Raw genomic sequence first — 18,688 nt, 5'->3', positions numbered from 1 at the left:
GGTTGTAGTCAGCTGAGATTGCGCCACTGCACTGCACTCCAGCCTGGGCGACAGAGTGAGACTTGGTCTCAAAAAAAAAAAGAAAAGAAAAGAAAAGAAAATGGTCAACCTAGTATTTCATACAAGGCAAAAATATCCTTCAAAAAATAAAGGTAACATTGAATTGTATCTGAATGTAATGCTTAGATGGTTATACTACATGACACATGAATTTTATCTTAATAAAATAAAAATACAGAAAACTAAAGGCAAAAGAAAGAAGGTTTCAAAAAACAAAAGCTGAGAGAATTCATTGTTAGAAGACTGGCACTAAAATAAATACTAAAGAGAATTCTCCAGATGCAGAACAATAATCCCAGATGGAAAGGCAGGATGGAAAGAAAAACACCAGAAAACATAAATACGTCAGCAAACAAACAATATAGAGTCTATTTTTTTTTTTTTTGAGATGGAGTTTTGCTCTTGTTGCCCAAGCTGGAGCTCTATGGTGCGATCTCGGCCCACTGCAACCTCCCTCTTCTGGGTTCAAGCGATTCTCCTGCCTCAGCCTCCCAAGTAGATGGGATTACAGGCATGCGCCACCACGCCCGGCTAATTTTTTGTATTTAGTAGAAACGGGGTTTCACCATGTCAGCCAGGCTGGTCTCGAACTCCTGACCTCAGGTGATCTGCATGCCTAGGCCTCCCAAAGTGCTGGGATTACAGGCGTGAGCCACCGTGCCCAGCGAGTCTTTAAAATATATAGTAGGCTGGGTGTGGTGGCTCACGTCTGTAATCCCAGCACTTTGGAAGGCCTAGGCGGGTGGATCACGAGGTCAGGAGATCAAGACCATCCTGGCCAACATGGTGAAACCCCGTCTCTACTAAAACTACAAAAAAAAAAAAATTAGCCAGGCGTGGTGGCGGGTGCCTGTAGTCCCAGCCACTTGGGAGGCTGAGGTGGGAGAATGGCATGAACCTCGGAGGCAGAGCTTGCAGAGAGCCACAATCGCGCCACTGCACTCCAGCCTGGGTGATAAAAGTGAGACTCTGTGTCAAAAAAAATAAAAAATAAAAATAAAAAATAAAAAATAAAATATATAGTAGTAGTAGTACTAATAAAAATGTCTTATGAAGTCTAAAACACATATAGAATATATAGAGGTAAAATATACATAGAATGTAGAAGTAAAATACATGACAACATTAACACAAAAGGAAAAAGGGGCAATGCCTGTAATCCCAGCACTTTGGGAGGCTGAGGTGGGCAGATCACGAGGTCAGGAGATCTAGACCATCCTGGCCAACGTGGTGAAACCCTGTCTCTACTAAAAATACAAAAATTAACTGGGCGTGGTGGCACATGTCTGTAATCCCAGCTACTCGGGAGGCTGAGGCAGGACAATCGCTTGAACCAGGAGGCTGAGGCAGGAGAATCGCTTGAACCAGGGAGTCAGAGGTTGCAGTAAGCCGAGATCATGCCACTGCACTGCAGCTGGCAACAGAGACTCTGTCTCAAAAAAAAAGTTGGGGGGGGGGGGAACAGATAAACAGATTTAAACTGTCATAAAATTCCTGCATTGTTGGGAAATGGTAATGTACCAATTTAAGGCAGTAAGTCCAAGATACACACTGTTATCTTTAAGGTACTAAATGAATTTCTAAAAATCTCTAACAAACTAACATAGGAGGAAAAACTGGACAAAAGAAAAGACTTGGTTTATCAAAAGAAGACACAAAATACAGGAACCAAGAGGACATAGGACAAAAATGTGAAAGAAATTGTAAGATGGTAGACTTGAAACCAATAATAATTACATTAACTGTAAGTGGTCAAGGTATATTCCAATTAATGACAACTTTCCCACAAAGAAAACTTCTCATTCAAGTGGCTTCAATGGTGAATTATTTTAAACAGGAGGAATAATATCAGGTGCAAACTCTTCCAGAGTGTAGGAAAAAAGGGAACACATCTCCAACATTTTTTATGAGGCCAGAATAGTCTTGATACCAAAACTTGACAAAAATATTAAAGAAAGAAAAATTACAGGTCTATTCTTCTTCTTCTCTCTCTTTTTTTTTTTTTTTTTCTAAGTTAGGCTCCTGCTCTGTTGCCCAGGTGGGAGTACAGTGGTACAATCTTGGTTCACTAAAACTTCTGCTTCCTGGACTCAAGTGATTCTCCCATCTCAGCCTCCTGAGTAGTTGGGACTACAGGGGTGCACCACCACACTTGGCTAATTTTTAAATTTTTTGTAGAGATGAGGTCTCTCACTATGTTCCCCAGGCTGGTCTCCAACTCCTGGGCTAAAGCAATCCTCCCTCCTTGGCCTCCCAAAGTGTTGGGATTTGTGAGATACCACACTCAGTCTAGGTCTATCCTTCTTATGATCCAAAAATGTTAGGCAAAATATTAGCAAACTATATCCATTGATATATGAAAAGAGCAATATATCATGAAAATGGAATTTATTCTATTTCTGGCATTTGAAAATTAGTGTAACTTATCATTGTAAGAGAATAAAGAAGAAAAAATATGTGATATCTCAACAGAGGCAGAAAAAGCATTTAGCAAAAACTCTCTGAAAATCAGAAATAAAAAGAAACAATCTGCTATATGATATCTATAAAAAAATTAAATAAAACATAACATTAGGCTGGGCAAGATGGCTCATGCCTGTAATCTCAGCACTTTGGGAGGCCAAGGTGGGTGGATCACGAGGTCAGGAATTCCAGGCCATTCTGGCCTATATGGTGAAACGCCATCTCTACTAATAACACAAAAATTAGCTGGGGGTGATGGTGCATGCCTGTGGTCCCAGTTACTCGGGAGACTGAGGCAGAAGAATCGCTTGAACCCGGGAGGTGGAAGTTGCAGTGAACTGAGATTGCACCACTGCACTCCAGCCTGGGTGACAGAGTGACACTCCATCTCCAAACAAACAAACAAAAAATATATATAAATATATATATAAATACATATATAAAATAGTAAAATATTGAATTCTTATTTTGAGTTGAAGAAGTTAAAGAAGTCCATTGTCATTACTTCATTTAGCATTTAATGGAGGTCCTGGTCAGCTCAACAAGGTAAGAAAAATAAAAATTGAAAAGGCAGAAATGAAACTATCATTATTTACAGAAGATATAACTGTAGATTTAAAGAAATCTAAAATAATATATAGCATTATTAGAATTAAAAAGTGAATTTAGCAAGGTTTCTAAGTGCAAGGGCAATATACCAAAAAAAATTGTATTTCTATAAACTAATTAAAAACAATTTCATAATAAAGTAAAATTGTCAAAAACCTAGATATAAATCTAACCTCTACATGTAAATCTATAAAACATTGATGAGACAAATTAAATACCTAAGTAAATAGAGGGATATGCCATGTCCATGGATTGGATAACTCAAAATTGGTTAGATACAATTTCTCCTGAAATTATACATTCAATGCAATAGCAATTAAACCCTAATATCTTCTGCCCCCAAAACTAACAAGGTGATTCTAAAATGTATATGGAAATGCAAAGTGTTAAGAATAGCCAAAATTATTAGAACTATTAGATAAAAGTTAGAAGTCTTACACTACTAGATATGAAGACTTCATAAAAATTACAACTCAGTTTTTCAATACATTTTGCTGGGTCAAGTTAATACTCATATGGAAATACATAAACTTTGGCTACTATTTCACATCATATACAAATATCAGCAGTAGATGGACTGTAAACCTAATGCGGATGGTGAAACAATAAAGCTTTTATTTTTATTTTTATTTTTTTGAGACAGAGTCTTGCTGTGTTGCCCAGGCTAGAGTGTAGTGGCGTGATCTTGGCTCACTGCAACCTCCGCCTCCTGGGTGCAAGCGATTCTCATGTATCAGCCTCCCACGTAGCTGGGATTACAGACATGCACCACTATGCCTGGCTAATTTTTGTATTTTTAGTAGAGACGGCGTTTCACCATGTTGGCCAGGACGGTCTCCAAATCCTGACATCCAGTGATCTACCTGGCTCGGCCTCCCAAAGGACTAGGATTACAGGCATGAGCCACCTCATCTGGCCAATAAAGCTTTTAGAAGAATGTAAGAATGTCTTCATAACCGTGGTGTGAACATTTATTAAATATGACACAAAATTATTAGCAATTAAATAAAAGATTGGTATATTGGACAGCATAAAATTTTTGGTCATCAAAGGAAAGCACTTAGAAAGTGGAAAAGCAAACTAAAGAGAAGACATTTATGGTAATATATCAGACAAAAACCCTCATATCCATAAAATATAAAGGACTCCTGCAAGTCAATAAGGAAAAAGGCAACCCAATAAATATGAACAAATGACTTGAACAGGTACTTAACAATTGAGGATAGCCAAATGACTAATAAAAATATAAAAAGGTGTTTCACATATCACTACTTATCAGGAAAATGCACCTTAAAACCTTAGTGAAATACAAAATCACCAGAATGGCTAAAACCACAATCAAATATACACATTTGTCAGAATGGCTAAACTACTAGGGCTGATGGTACCAAGTACTGATGAGGATGTGGAACAACTAGAACACTTATACATTATTGGTGGGTATGCAAATAGGCACAACCATTGTTGAAAACTATTTGGTAATATCTTCTACAGCTAACTATATATTCATCTTATGACTCGGTAGTTTCACTCCTTTTTTTGGTCTGTTTTTTGAGGCAAAGTCTCACTCTGTCACCCAGGATGGAATGCAGTGGTATGATCATGGCTCACTGCAGCCAGCTGTTTCACTTTTAAGTGGACACACAAGAGAAATGAGTGTACATGTCCATTAAAAGATATGTACAAGAATGCTTATGACTGCTTTAAACATAAAAGCTAAAAATTACAAACAACCAAAATGTCTATCAATGGTAGAATGGATAAATTGTGATGTATTTATCGGATGGACTACTACAGAGCAATGAAAAAGAACAAACTATTGTTATTGCTACATGCAACAACATAGATGCATCTCACAGACATAATGCTGATCAAATTAAACCAGACACAAAAACCTATAGACTGTGTAATTCCATATATAGGAATGTCAACACCAGTGACAGAGGTCAGAATGGTGGTTATGTCTGAGTATTCGTCTTGATCTGAGTGATGGTTATATGGGTGCATACATATGGAAACATTTATTGAGCCATATACTTAAGACCTGTGCACTTTACATACCATGTTGCAATAACATTTTAAACAATATGATCACCATCCATATGTAGTCTTAGTGCTCCATTTGGACTGGTCTCTGGCCACTGGATGTCAGTGTTTGGAGCAGTGGGCAGCAGGAAAAGCTGGGAAAGGAGTGGGAAAACACATGGGCTTCCTAGAGAAAAATAACCACTTTATGAAGCTTTGAGGTTCCTTTATCTACATGGTAGACAAAACGTTTTTTTTTTTTTTTTTTTTGGATGGAGTCTCGCTCTATCGCCCAGGCTGGAGTGCAGCGTTGCGATCTCGGCTCACTGCAAGCTCCGCCTCCCGGGTTCACGCCACTCTCCTGCCTCAGCATCCGGAGTAGCTGGGACTACAGGCGCCCGCCACTACGCCCGGCTAATTTTTTTTGTATTTTTAGTAGAGACGGGGTTTCACCGTGTTAGCCAGGATGGTCTCGATCTCCTGACCTCGTGATCTGTCCGTCTTGGCCTCCCAAAGTGCTGGGATTACAGGTGTGAGCCACCCTGCCCGGCCGACAAAACTTTTTAGAGATTTGTCCATAGGGGCACTGAAATAACATTTTTGTAAACTAGCCTTCTCTATGTTGATTGCAGATGTTTGTATCTCAGAATTGTAAGTCTACTTGCTTTCTCACACAGCATCATTATTTCCTTATTCCTAATAATTTTAATCACAAACATTTCCCAGCTCTGTCCCAATCAAGTTCTTATTTCTCTGATTGGAATTACAATTTATAAATGTAGGTCCACGTGCAGATATCTTAATAAGCAGTGAGTGAAACACCAGTGTAGAAATAAATGAGTGTGGACACACAAAAGAAAAACAGAAAAACAATGTGAGAAAAAGTGCATATACTGAATATGGGATGAACTGATGCAGTTAAGGAAGACAACTCAAAAGGCAATTCATGGCTGGGCAAAGTGGCCCACACTTTGGGAGGCTGAGGTGGGAGGACTGCTTGAGGCCAGGAGTTTGAGACCTTGTAGCTATTAAAAAAAAAATTAGCTGGGCATGGTGGCTCATGCCTGTAGTCCCAGCTACTTAGGAGGCTGAGATACAAGGATTGCTTGAGCTCACAGTGAACTGTGATCGTGCCACTGCACTCCAGCCTGGGTGACAGACTGAGGCCCTGTCTCACACAAAGGCAACTCATTTGAGCTAAGGCTTGGCTATACTTTTAACTGTCCACATAGAACAGAGGAAAAATAATCTTTTTCATCTTTTTTAATCTTCCATTTACCTTTTAGTAAGACAAATTCTTATCTCTATGTAAAACTGTGGAAGAACAGTTACAGAGATTGTTGCAGCTTAGATTATTTTCAACAAGTTTAAATTCTACACGTAAGGATTCATACCATTTTTACCAGCTACATTTTAAAATGCCAGTCTTTAAAAATTCCTCTATGTGTATATGTGGTTTCATCTCCTTTTCAAAAATTCATGCCTGTGAAATTTTTAGGAATATTTTTCAAAACTTTAGTACTGAAGCATTAACTTTACGTGATATAGCACCTTTAAATTTCTGTTTTTATTCACCCAAAGAATGAGAATTACGGTACATTTAATCATTCCTTTTGCTAGTATTTATAATTTCAGCAAATAGGATAGCAGTATAGTACCTAAAATAAACTATTAGGAATAACTGAATGCCTACCATAGCAACAGAGCTTTAATGAGGTTAATTGTCACATACATATCCATGCCAACATAGCAGTGCACATTTTACATGACCAGTCTCTTATGCAGTTAAAAATAAAACTGCAGTTTTAAATTGTCAAGTTCCTCAAACTTACTGGATTTTAAAACAAAGCAAACAAAAGAAACAAGGATTTTCTAATCTATCTACAAGCAGAAATGTCAGAAAATAAAGCTACAGTATTCCATACAACTTAAATTTCCTTTTCTAAGTCATGACATTTCTCTTTTGTTCTGTTTTCTTTTTCTTCTAAGATTAAGAAAATTTAAAACATAAATGAAGATAAAAGCTGCTTAATATGGCAAGGGACAAGAATGAAACTAGATTTTTTTTAGTAAAGAGGGAAATTTTATACCGCCACACAAATTAAAAGTGTTATGCAATGAAAAACAATAATGGAAACAGCATAATGTTACATATTATCCCAGTTTCCTGTGCTCTGAAGAACCGCTGCTATACTAAATACTAACTTGACTTATCCAAAGTATTCAATACTTTCTGATAACCCAAGCAGCATTATATTAATGCTGTTAGAAAAATACTACAAAATGTTCTTCTACCTCTCCTAGAAGAAATACACCAGGAAATGTAAGCCTGATGAATAACTACTAAGAATCTTGTCTTTTAATACAAGTCTCCTTCTAAACACAAAATACTAGCTTTTTGTAATGTGGTTAAAAGGAATAATGGAAAGGAAATGACGGGCAATAAACATTTCCTATTTTGCACTAGGGTGAAGAAGCCAAGACACAAATATTTGGAAGCCACTTTAGTTTCTCACTCCTTTTCAGCCTAATAGTAGGAAAATATTAGGCACCTACTTAATTCACAAATTCATGAAACAGGGTGGACAACAGCCTTGAGTAGGGGAAGCATTTGGAATGGTAATCAACTACTTAATTACATAATAGGGAGCTGGGCACACAAAGAAAAGGGCTCAGAAGAAGTATCTTGAAAAGTAAGCAATGCAGAAGCTGAGGACAGAAGTGAGGCTAATCAAATGTTCTTAGGAAGATGTTGCCCCCCTGAAAATATGCTCCCCCAATAAAACACGTAAATAATTACTCTTAAGGAAAATATTTTCTCTAAAGAATGTCACAATTTGGAGTGAAGTTACTTAACAAAACAGGGAATAAAACCTTTATGTTGGCTGTAGCAGTTATTTTCTTTGGGTAGATTATACTTAAAATATTTCCTTCATACATACTTCTGTTAAAAATGTTTTTTTCCCCATTCTTGAGTTTTACAGTATCTCCTACCCAAACTTCAAATTTCATTAGAGGCGGTTACATTTGTTTTAGTGCCAGATAAAGGTATCAAGTGATGACAGACACTTATGTGAGGTATACAATCAATTAAAGACTGGAAATTTGGGTATTATCATGTAAGACATTTGAGGGGCCAAAAGTCATATAATTTTAAGATACTTCATGATGTTACAGTAATAATTCATCTATATGACAATTATTTTGACATAAGTGGCATATCAGAATTTAACTTATTTACTTGGATCTTAAGGAATATGAGATGTATTTTCACATGAACACTCAAATTATGCTATTACTATCAGTCATTGGGAGAATAGCCAAAGTAATCAGGTGGTGTAAGGCACATACAGACTCAATAATTTAGGAATTTTCACCATTATGAGGTACCCTGTTCTTAATAAATATGACAATAACAGGTGCTTGAAATGGGGGCAGTCTGAATTAGTACCCAGTAAATTGTATACTTTTATAAAGTACTGTATTTAAGAACATAAACTGAGATACAAAAGGAATGTCCTTACTTTGAAAAGGTGACTTCTATCTTAGTAGACTTCTATAAAATAACTTACCTTATATTTAAAAGTTATTTACATACTTGAAATCAGCAGTAATCTAAAAAAAAAAATTAAAAGGCAGTTTTCTTGGGTAATGAACTGTGACTCCAAGACAGACAACAATGTGGAAATTAACTCAGGAGACTGACTTTCTAGTTTTGTAATTCAGTGGTTTCTTACTTTATAAAGGTTTGGAAGAATTAATGAATTTCTTTTTTTCTTAAGACAGGGTTTCGCTCTGTTGCCCAGGCTGGAGTGCAGTGGCATGATCACAGCTCACTGCAGCCTCGAACTCCTGGGCTCAAGTGATCCTCCATACGCTGGACTCCTGAGTAGCTAGGGCTACAGGCATGAGCCACCATGCTCAGCTAATTTTTATTTTTATTTTTGGAGACGGAATGTCTCACTATATTGCCCAGGTTGGTCTCTAACTCCTGGCTTCAAGTGATTCTCCAGTCTTGTACTTCCAAAGCACCAGGATTACAGGTGTGAGCCACCACACTCAGCCAATGATTTTCAAAATGCTAATTAACCTCTTTCAGACACAGGATCTGGCAGAGTAATGAGAAGACACTGGTCTTTCTTAACATCTTTCCTCTATTATCTTCCTTTTCTTATTTTTGCCTCTCAATTCGTCACATACAGTTACAAAATACATGAATCAGGATTTGTGTTGGCATGAAAATTATATACAATACAATCAATAAGTGAAGAAGGGAGGGGGTGATGTGGCTCTAGTCCCAAAGTTAATGTCACAAAGAGAACTAATGTATTTGTATTTCTCAGATCTTCTTCTATTTCACTCTTAATACCAAAAAAGAGTCCTATCATTTAACATTTTTATATAAAGTATTTTGTAGTGTTTATTTTTGATGTGACCAAATGAAAGCTTTCTGAATTTTAAAGTGCAATTCACTGTATGTTAATACACAGCCTGCATACAACCTAACTGCTTCAGACTTGGCATCAAATGCTGTCTTTTTGGTACTTACAAGTAGGATGTGGATAAAGATATTTGACGAGAGCACAACAGTGTTTGTTAAGGTCTTTTCAAAAGCCCATTTGAGATTATTCAGGCAGGCTCATCAGTTGACGGCTAGCCCATCTTTCCTTCTTCCTGTTAGTCTGACTGCCTTTTTACCCATTTCATTGTCTGTCAAGTCCTCCTCCAGAAGAAGAGGCAAGGGAAATAAATGAAAATGAAACCCATTAATTTCCAATATTCACAATGAAATCAATCACATTATCAATCTGTATACTGACTGACCATTTTTCTGGATCATTTTCTATTAGCAACATAGTCCCTTTAGTTTGTACTTTACAACTAGTATTTTCTACCAGCATGCACAGTTTAAAAAATGGCTTGAAGAGCCAAATATGTTTCAAATATATCCAATATAATTATAAATATGGTCATTTTCTTGATTACTAGAGATCTGTGCCTGATGGAATCACATTTTGTGAATTAGCAATAGTTTGGTAATAATTCACACAAAATTTCCCATAATTACTAGGAATAACTGAAAGCTGAGAGTATGAAACTTTCATTAACTCAATATTATGTAGTCATTTGGGCCAGCAAAAAGTATAAAATATTATTCCCAATAACCACTGTGGACAAAAATGTGAAAAGGATAATATAACATTTTGAAAATATTTTAATATTTGCCATTTTTTGCCTGTGCTATTAATATATACATTGATTTAGTAATAAATATCCTACTATTACATAGAGTGCAATATTTTTTAGTATTCATAACTGGTTGAAATTAATGCTGCTATAACCTCAAGAAAGGAATAAATAAATATCATATCCAAATTCCAAACTAATGCTCAAAAGGTTATCATTAACAAAAACTATAAAATAAACATGTTGGGCATATCTCTTTAAGCATGATTCCTGTAAACAAAGCAAAAAAAATCACTTTTCTCAGTCCTGACATTTCACATGATGGCTTTAAAAGAAAATATAACATACAAATCCTATCACTTTTTTTTTTTTTTTTGCATAGGGAATGAATTAATTGTATTTTTAAATGCAGCAATCTTTTAATGAAATGTTTTCACCACATAGTACTTGTTTTCTGTATGAATTCAGAACTTTTGAGCAATAAAAGTGCTCTGCATAAGTTTATAAAATATGCTTTCTGGATTTAAAATTTAACAGAAAAATTTCCAAACAAGTCATAGGTATGATTCTAAAATATTATGTACATAATATATGACCACAGGAGGAAATTCCTCACTGTAGTACAACACAGTGTACAAATATGAAGCACAGTGTTTAGTATAATTTCCCTTTAGGTTTTCCTCACATTGGTGCATAAGAGGCTGACTACATTACACAACATGCCCCATTCTACTTGTTGCATACAAAGTAGAAGAGGGATGTGAGGACAAATTTAAAGTAGAAAATGAAAATAAATGGCAAAAATACAGTGCAAATGCTTTAAACAGTGCACTTTATAAAATAGTTTGCTTTATTCATACTTTTTTATAAAGTGCAATATTACTTAAAACAGAGAGACATGTACCTTAATATTCTGCAATAACCATTAAAACAAATTGCCAGGAAAGAGCAGTGCAAAATTAAAAACATACACATAGCTTAGCATGCATCTCAGATGGATCCCAAATATAGAGTATGGGACCTTGAGTTCTTATATCTTTTTTTTTTTTTTCCACTTTTTAGAAAAAGATTAACAATAGCAGGTTATCATCATATGTAACCATAAAATAAAAACAATAAGTTAAAATCTTCTCTCAAGAAATAAGTATATGCCATACATAAAATTCATTACAGAATCTTTTTTGAAAACAGACCCCTTTCTCTGATAAATCACTGTTTGAAGGGTGCAAATTTCAAAAACCCACATTGTCCACAAGGCAAAGCAAAAGGTATCATCACAGTATGAGTCATTTCTTGTTGGCAGACATCTGGAAAACCTGTGACTTATTCTGCAAGCAGCTCAAATCTAGCCCTCGTTAAATTTACAGGAACCTTTGCTCTTTCAAGAATAGTCTTGTTGGCATCATGCTAGCTTGCTAAAAAGTAATATGTGCTCTATTCACAGTAACATTCTCTGTCCAGTGCTTTTGGATGAGGATAACCAAACAGGTTTTCCTGAAAAAAATCATTAGGAGGCAGATTCCAACGAGACCAACGGGAAACATTTTTAAAAGCATAAAAGATCACCTCAGGCATATGCTGAGGGAATAAAGGTGCAATGGATCACTGACACACTCCTACCATGCCTAAGCTACTGAGTCCGAGAACTGGAAGAGGGTCTCCGGGTTATTGCTGTCGGCAGGATTGCTGGGCTGCAGTGTCTTGGTGGGTGTAGTTTTACCGTGAGAATGAGAGGAAGAAGAATGGGAACTCTCACTGGAACTGCTGCGCGTCTCGGTACTGGTGCTAGTCTTTTTCATTTTTCTTCTCTTAGCCAAAGGGGCCTTATCGACATTCTGAAGGCAAAATCCCTCTCTCTTGTATTTGTTAAAGGCCTAGGGGAGAAAAAAGGGAACCCCTGTGAAGGTAAAAGTACTGAAGTTTTCCTAGCAGTTACGACTTACAGCAGAAGACAACTTTCCATTGGCAACTGCAGCCCCAAGTTGTTTTAAGGGAACAAAGCTCTTAAAACCTTTGTATCTAAGCCTATTGGCAGGGTGGAGAAGTTCCTGGGAAAAAATTTCTGAGGGCTCTGTTTAAATCAAACTAGCTAGGTTGTCTGAGAGTCACAATTCTAATAAATATTTTGAAGAAGTTAGTACTACATCTTAATACGAAATAATTGACTGGAAATTCCTGAAGACCATCAGTAATCAAACTACTCCCATTACTTTTAATGGTTCTGTGTCTAAGATTTAAAATTCCGAACACAAAGTCCCAATGCAAGCAGACTGGATGCATTATGAGTCTTTGCTCTTCATTCCCATTCAATGTCATTTGGGTATATACTGGACACTTATACGCACAGAGAAGCACAGCTCTACAGCCTCGCCCTGGCTTCCTCCTCCTGCAGCCTGTCTTCACTCTCCTTAGCCTAGGCTTGGACAATGCTGCAGTTACAACTTGTAGTTGTCACCTTGCAACCTATGTCACTGACAAGATTTGAATCATCCGATAGAAATTCTTGCAGTTAATCTCTTTACCGTCTCAACATTTCCTAGTTATTACTTTTTAAATCCATTTCTGCTGCTGAAGAAGCGCTATCCCTATCCCTTCTGCTTTCTCAAAATAATCCCTTTGAAGGTGACTTTGTCTCCCTAACTCATCTTATACTATACTTTACATGAATTATGTTAACACATTTGTATCTGCTTGGCACAAATATGCATAATCCACAGTTTCTACCAAATAGTCTCAGTCTTTCAAACATACAATCTATACTTAATACCAATGAACTTACTTCATATCCCTCCCAGTTTTAAGAATGTGTGATGTACTAAATGGTTGCGGAATGAATGGGGAAAAATGCCTTAGTTCAAATACGCCTTAGTTCCTAATATTTATTATGGTTTTTAAAGAAAATGATTTAGTCTATTTGAGAGGAAAAAGTTCTATTATCTCATCTCATAAGGTCATTCTAAAAATTAAATACGTATTTTGTGGGTTAGCAGTGACTCTGGTCACCTGTGCACTTTTTGTTATAAAGTGTTTATAACCATGAAGCAATTTATAAAAACATTCCTAAAAGTGAAAGGACACATAATATTTTAAATGCGAAACAAAGAAAACATATCTGAGGCTACAGAGTAAGAACATTTGATTATGATTCCTACTCAAACCGTCCAACATGTACAGAGCATAGGGCCTTACATGGAAGGTTGCTTTCACACAGGTATGCACGGCAGCTCCTGAAGATCCTAGAATATCCGGAGTCATCAGAGGATTGGAGGACAGCTGACTGCCATCTTGAAGCCATTCATTGTACCTCAAGCCAGACATTTTAAGTCTTTTGTTTGGATCAACTGTGAGAAGTCCTGTGGGAATAGATAGTCTTATTTTATGATTTGTCATTTTAAACATGGTTTAAAAATAAACTCCGAAATAAATCTCAGTTATGTTCACATGACATGGTGAACATATATAGCTTTAATCTCCTACAAAAATAATTAGATTTTCCTATTCATTTAAATTCTTTTGTAAATACTGGATTCTAATGATAAAGTCACAATAGCCTATTTCTAGGAAGCTACAGGTGAAGTGGTTTTTCAATCAGGAGAAAATAAACACCCAAAACAAAGACTCCCAATGGTGACCTGGTAAGCTCCAAATGAGCAAAAAGCACACAGATCTACTTCATCCATGTACCAAACATTTACTGGTCATCTTCTATAGGTCAGGGAGTGCAGCAAGGCACTAGAGATATGGAGATGGAGATGCAGAGAAGAGCTATTATTAGAAGACACATAGGCAAAATCCCAGCTATTATAACATCAGGGACAAGTGCAATAGCAAGATACACAGGCACAGTGTTTTAGCAGGCCCGAGGGAGAGTGTAGCCTGGGGAGGGAGGGTGTCCTGGAAGGCTTCTAGGAGATGAGTCCTGTAGGATAAGGAGAAGTGGCTAGGGAAGAGGATTAAGAAGAGTGTGTAAGGACACGGAGGGATCTGAAAGCTCGGCACATCTGAGGAATTCAAATATTCTGCAACGGCAGAGCTGGGGTGAGAAGGAAGCAAAGGCAGACAGGACCAGGTCATGAGGGGCTTTGAATGTTAAATGCTAGGCTAAGGAGTCTGACCTAAAGCAAACAGAGAGTCTCCAAAGGATTTCCAGCAGAAAAGAGGCATAATCACATTTGGATTCTAGAAAAGTCCCTCTATGGATAGATGATGAACAGCTTAAGTCAGAGGAAGTGAGGCAAGGTGAAAGGATGCTGCAGGATTTGGGGAGAGAAATGGTGATGAGAACAAAGGCAATGACATGTGAATGGGAAGGAAGGGACCGCTACAAGGGCTGCTGAATCTGTAGAACTCTGTGACTGGCTGCGGAAGGCAAGGCAGGTGCAGGTATCCAGGAGGATGCCTAGGTTTGTTTTGGTGATCTGGCTTCTTAGCAGTGCCACTGCTGACAGGATGAAAGACAGGAGGAGGAGCGTGTTGGGGGGAAAGGACAGTCAAAAAGTATTGGTTTGTTTTAGATGTGTTTGACTGAGATGCCAGTGGAAGCCAAGTGCTAGCTCATGTTAGAAATGTGGAGACCATTACTAAAGAGAATGTTCTGATAAAAACACAAGGCTGGAGAGAATAGCCTGGGAGCCTTTTAGAATACACATGGATTCCTTGAGTAATTGACATACAAATGTATGTGTAATGGGCATGATTCTACTTCAATCACTACACATCATATAAAATGTAAAATTTCATTAGATTCTTACCTTGGATCAAATCTTTAGCCTCTTGGGATACATTCTTCCAGGCTTCTCCTTCAAAGGAGAAATCTCCCTTTTTAATTTTCTTCATGATTTCCACTGCACTGGTACACGTCAAACTTCGGTCATGAGATTGGAAGGGAACCTGTCCTGACAACATTGTGTACTATCAGGGAAAAAGTAACAAAACAGAATGACTACCCAGATCTGTTAAAGCCACGCTAATAATTCTAATAGTAACGTAATTGGTGTAATTTGCCAACTGCTACAATTAGCATGATTGAGTTTAAAGATTATGTGACTTCTATCACTGAGGCAGTGAATACATCTCAAAGACTTGTAAACCAGTGGCATGGCTTATTATGATATAAAGATTTAAAATCACATTTATAACTATATTCAAAGCAATAAGAAGAAAAAAGGATAATCCAACTGCTTCAGAAAAGACTGTATTGATGTTAACAGAAAATAGAGAGACAGCAGAACTCCTTAATAACTATGTTTTTCTATTCCATTTCCACCATCCTTTCCCCAGGACATGTAACTATGGTTAAGGACTTGAAAAACTTTATATAGGCCTTCCTATTTGATCTGTAATTACCCGTTTTTATTTTATTTTTCTCACTGTTGTCTTAAATACAGTGAATTATCTACAGCCACCTGTTTTCATTGTAGCCATATGTTTGAAATCTATGTTTAAGATTTTCCCCTTTAAAAAGTTAACAGAATAACAAACAAGCCAAGGCTTATCTTTGTAGCAGAGATTGGATCTTAGGAAAGTGATCCTTTAAAATTCTTGGGGAAGTTTCTCTCTGCTCACTGACTTTCAGTCTTGCAGAGATGGTGGGTTGGTTATCAATGGTGGTGGGTTGGGTGGTGTTAAGTAGCTGTGTCTGGGTGTGGACCAGAGAGGACCCACCGGACAGTGTGAGAAGGGAGAAGTGGTGTCGGCAGGAGCCTGGGCTGAGGGAAGCATGTTCATCATGGCACTTAGGAAGGGACACAGAAGGGAAGTTGAGTGTCAACTCCAGCCCTAATTAGGAGACATGGAAGCCACACAATGCTCCGGTGGTCTAGAAGCAATATGCCATCTTTTCTGGTCACATGTCTGACAAGTAGACTCACCCTCACGATGGCAAGATGGTGAAACAGCTCTTACACACTGGCTCTTCAGAAAAGATGGAAACTCCTAGACAGGCTAATAAAAATAACATAAAAAGGGCAACCAGGAGATCCAATAAGGTAGGTAATAAACAAAACATGAGTAAGAAGGATGGAGAAGACAGGAATAAGACCCAGATGCAGAAGGAAGAGAAACTTGACACCTCCGAGGTTACAAGAGACTAGAAGGCTTTGGACAAATTTAGATTTTCTGAAATAGAAAATTGTGTCTGAGAAGAATAAAAACTACATGCATGAGAATGCGCAGAGTTTGAAAAGAGAAGACATGGAAAAAGAACCCCGGTTTCTAATTTGGAGCAACCTAACGAGGAAGATTAATTGCTCTAAGAAGGGCAATGTCAGAACATCTGTAGAAGGCAGACAAAACTCCCTAAATCCTTGATGTAGCTTGAAGGCAGGCTACGACTAGGTCTGAGTGAGCCAGTCCACAGGCTGGCAGTAACTGCCCAAGATTAACTGGAGTCTCATAACTGATGCCATGCCTCCACCTGCCCCTCACCTGACTTCTTCCCTCCTGTACCCTTCATGCAGACACCAGAGTAATAGTCATGCAACTTAAATCTTACAACATTCCCCTATCCAAATCCCTTCACTGGCTTCCTTCAGTCTCTGACTCTTGCTTCTCTTTTTCAGCTTTTTCAGCCTCAGCTTCTGCAGTTCCCCATATTCCAATCCTGTGTTCCCACCAACAGTTCTCGGGGCTCTGGGACTTTCCACATGCTGTTTGGTCTCCTTAAAATGCCATTTTCTGGCCGGGCGCGGTGGCTCACGCCTGTAATCCCAGCACTTTGGGAGGCCGAGGCGGGCGGATCACAAGGTCAGGAGATTGAGACCACAGTGAAACCCCGTCTCTACTAAAAATACAAAAAATTAGCCGGGCGCAGTGGCGGGCGCCTGTAGTCCCAGCTACTCAGGAGGCTGAGGCAGGAGAATGGCGTGAACCCAGGAGGCGGAGCTTGCAGTGAGCTGAGATCTGGCCACTGCACTCCAGCCTGGGCCACAGAGCGAGACTCCATCTCAAAAAAAAAAAAAAAAAAAAAAGCCATTTTCTTTCCTTAGCTGGCAAAGTCCCATACATCCTAGGGTGGCTAGAGTGTAACTCAGTTACCCCATTTGGGTAACTGGGAACTCTGCAGTCCTCTACTCCAGAGAGAAGACATGTGGCACAGAAGCAGGGGAAATGAGCATTAGGGTCACACCTGGCTGCAAACAACTGCTTTGTCAATTATTAGCTTTGGGATGGGCAAATTCAAGAACTTCTCTTAGACCATTTCTTCGTGGGTAAAAGTAACAAGTGATATTATAAGGTTATATGAAATTATACATTTAACATACCTAGTATTGTGCCTGGCACATAGTAGGTGCTCAGCAAATTGTTAACAAGCTTGTCTCTTAAGGCTTCCCCTCTATGGAAATAATCCTTTCTTCATGATCTTATCCTCCACTCCTGTATCCACAGAGCTATCTAACAGCCACTGAACTGGTGTGCACACCTGTAGATGCGCTATCACTTTGTGGGGTAACTCAATACAACTGTCCACATTGCTAAACCATGAGCTCCCTAGAAGCAGAACTCCGTCTTATGTATCACTGTATCCCTGAACCTTGCATAGTGCCAGAATTTGCTATCCCATGCTTATTTCCTGAATGAGTAAGAACTCTTTGAGAATAAAGACAGTGATATGATAAGAGACTGTACTGTGGTCTTGATTAAACAGAGGGATGCCACCAAACGACAGCTCTGATCAGTCTGTGGAACTTGCGTCACATGTGTTCCAGATCCCCCAGTCTTTCCTCGGATTCCAGGAATTCCACTCCTTTTCCCTAAGTTTCTAGAATCCTATTTCCCTGACACTTGCCATTGAATAGAATGTAGTTTCCCTACATCTTGCCTTTCTAGCTGCAAGTTTACCTCCCCAAACATGGAACAAAAGCTCTTCTAATATCTATAGTGAAGGAAAGAAAGGAAAGCAGAGCAAAGTTAGTCCTGTTAATGTGATTAGGTATCATTATAGGGTATTTTCCTCATTCCCCCAAAGTGGAATGATGTTAATTCTCATTTTGCAGAGCAGGAAACTAGGTCTTCAGTGGTCAGGGGCATAATGAAACATCCTCTTCTAAAAAACCTACTGTACCTTGTACCACTAAGAAATAGGAATAGAACTTAGTGGGCTTCTTTGCATTTTGGAGGTAGCATACGTTGCACTTGAGAATATTGCTCTAAGAAATTTATCAAGTGACTCGGAAGGCTACCTGTTTCAAGTGGGGCCTAGCATAGGCTTTTGTTATAGGTCCAATCCTGTCAATCAGCAGGATGCTACTTAAGCCATAGGATTCAGCTGCTCTGATTGTACTACAGGTATCTGTGAAAGATGAGACTCTCTCGCCGCCACAACAGGAGTGTCTCAGAGCTGACC

The 18,688-nt window shown here is 38.2% G+C and overlaps 1 protein-coding gene across 7 annotated transcripts in view; it reads right to left on the bottom strand.

Moving 5' to 3' along the window:
• Positions 1-10,354: 10,354 nt before the first annotated feature.
• Positions 10,355-18,688, bottom strand: part of RPS6KA5 (ribosomal protein S6 kinase A5) — a 194,583-nt gene continuing 186,249 nt past the window's right edge. For 6 of the 7 annotated variants that reach the window (XM_023205450.1, XM_023205455.2, XM_023205453.2 and 3 more), the window contains 3 exons: positions 15,096-15,255; positions 13,534-13,697; positions 10,355-12,218 (listed from right to left, as the gene is read on the bottom strand). In XM_023205450.1, coding sequence (XP_023061218.1) covers positions 11,970-12,218; positions 13,534-13,697; positions 15,096-15,255 — 573 coding nt within the window. In that variant the 3' untranslated portion in view covers positions 10,355-11,969. The remainder of the gene's footprint in view (positions 12,219-13,533; positions 13,698-15,095; positions 15,256-18,688) is intronic. The other variant, XM_023205451.1, reaches the window with a different exon arrangement.

Source organism: Piliocolobus tephrosceles, chromosome 6 (genome assembly GCF_002776525.5).
Source record: "Piliocolobus tephrosceles isolate RC106 chromosome 6, ASM277652v3, whole genome shotgun sequence".
NCBI classification, from domain to species: Eukaryota; Metazoa; Chordata; class Mammalia; order Primates; family Cercopithecidae; genus Piliocolobus; species Piliocolobus tephrosceles.
This window is presented reverse-complemented; position numbering and strand designations above follow the sequence as displayed.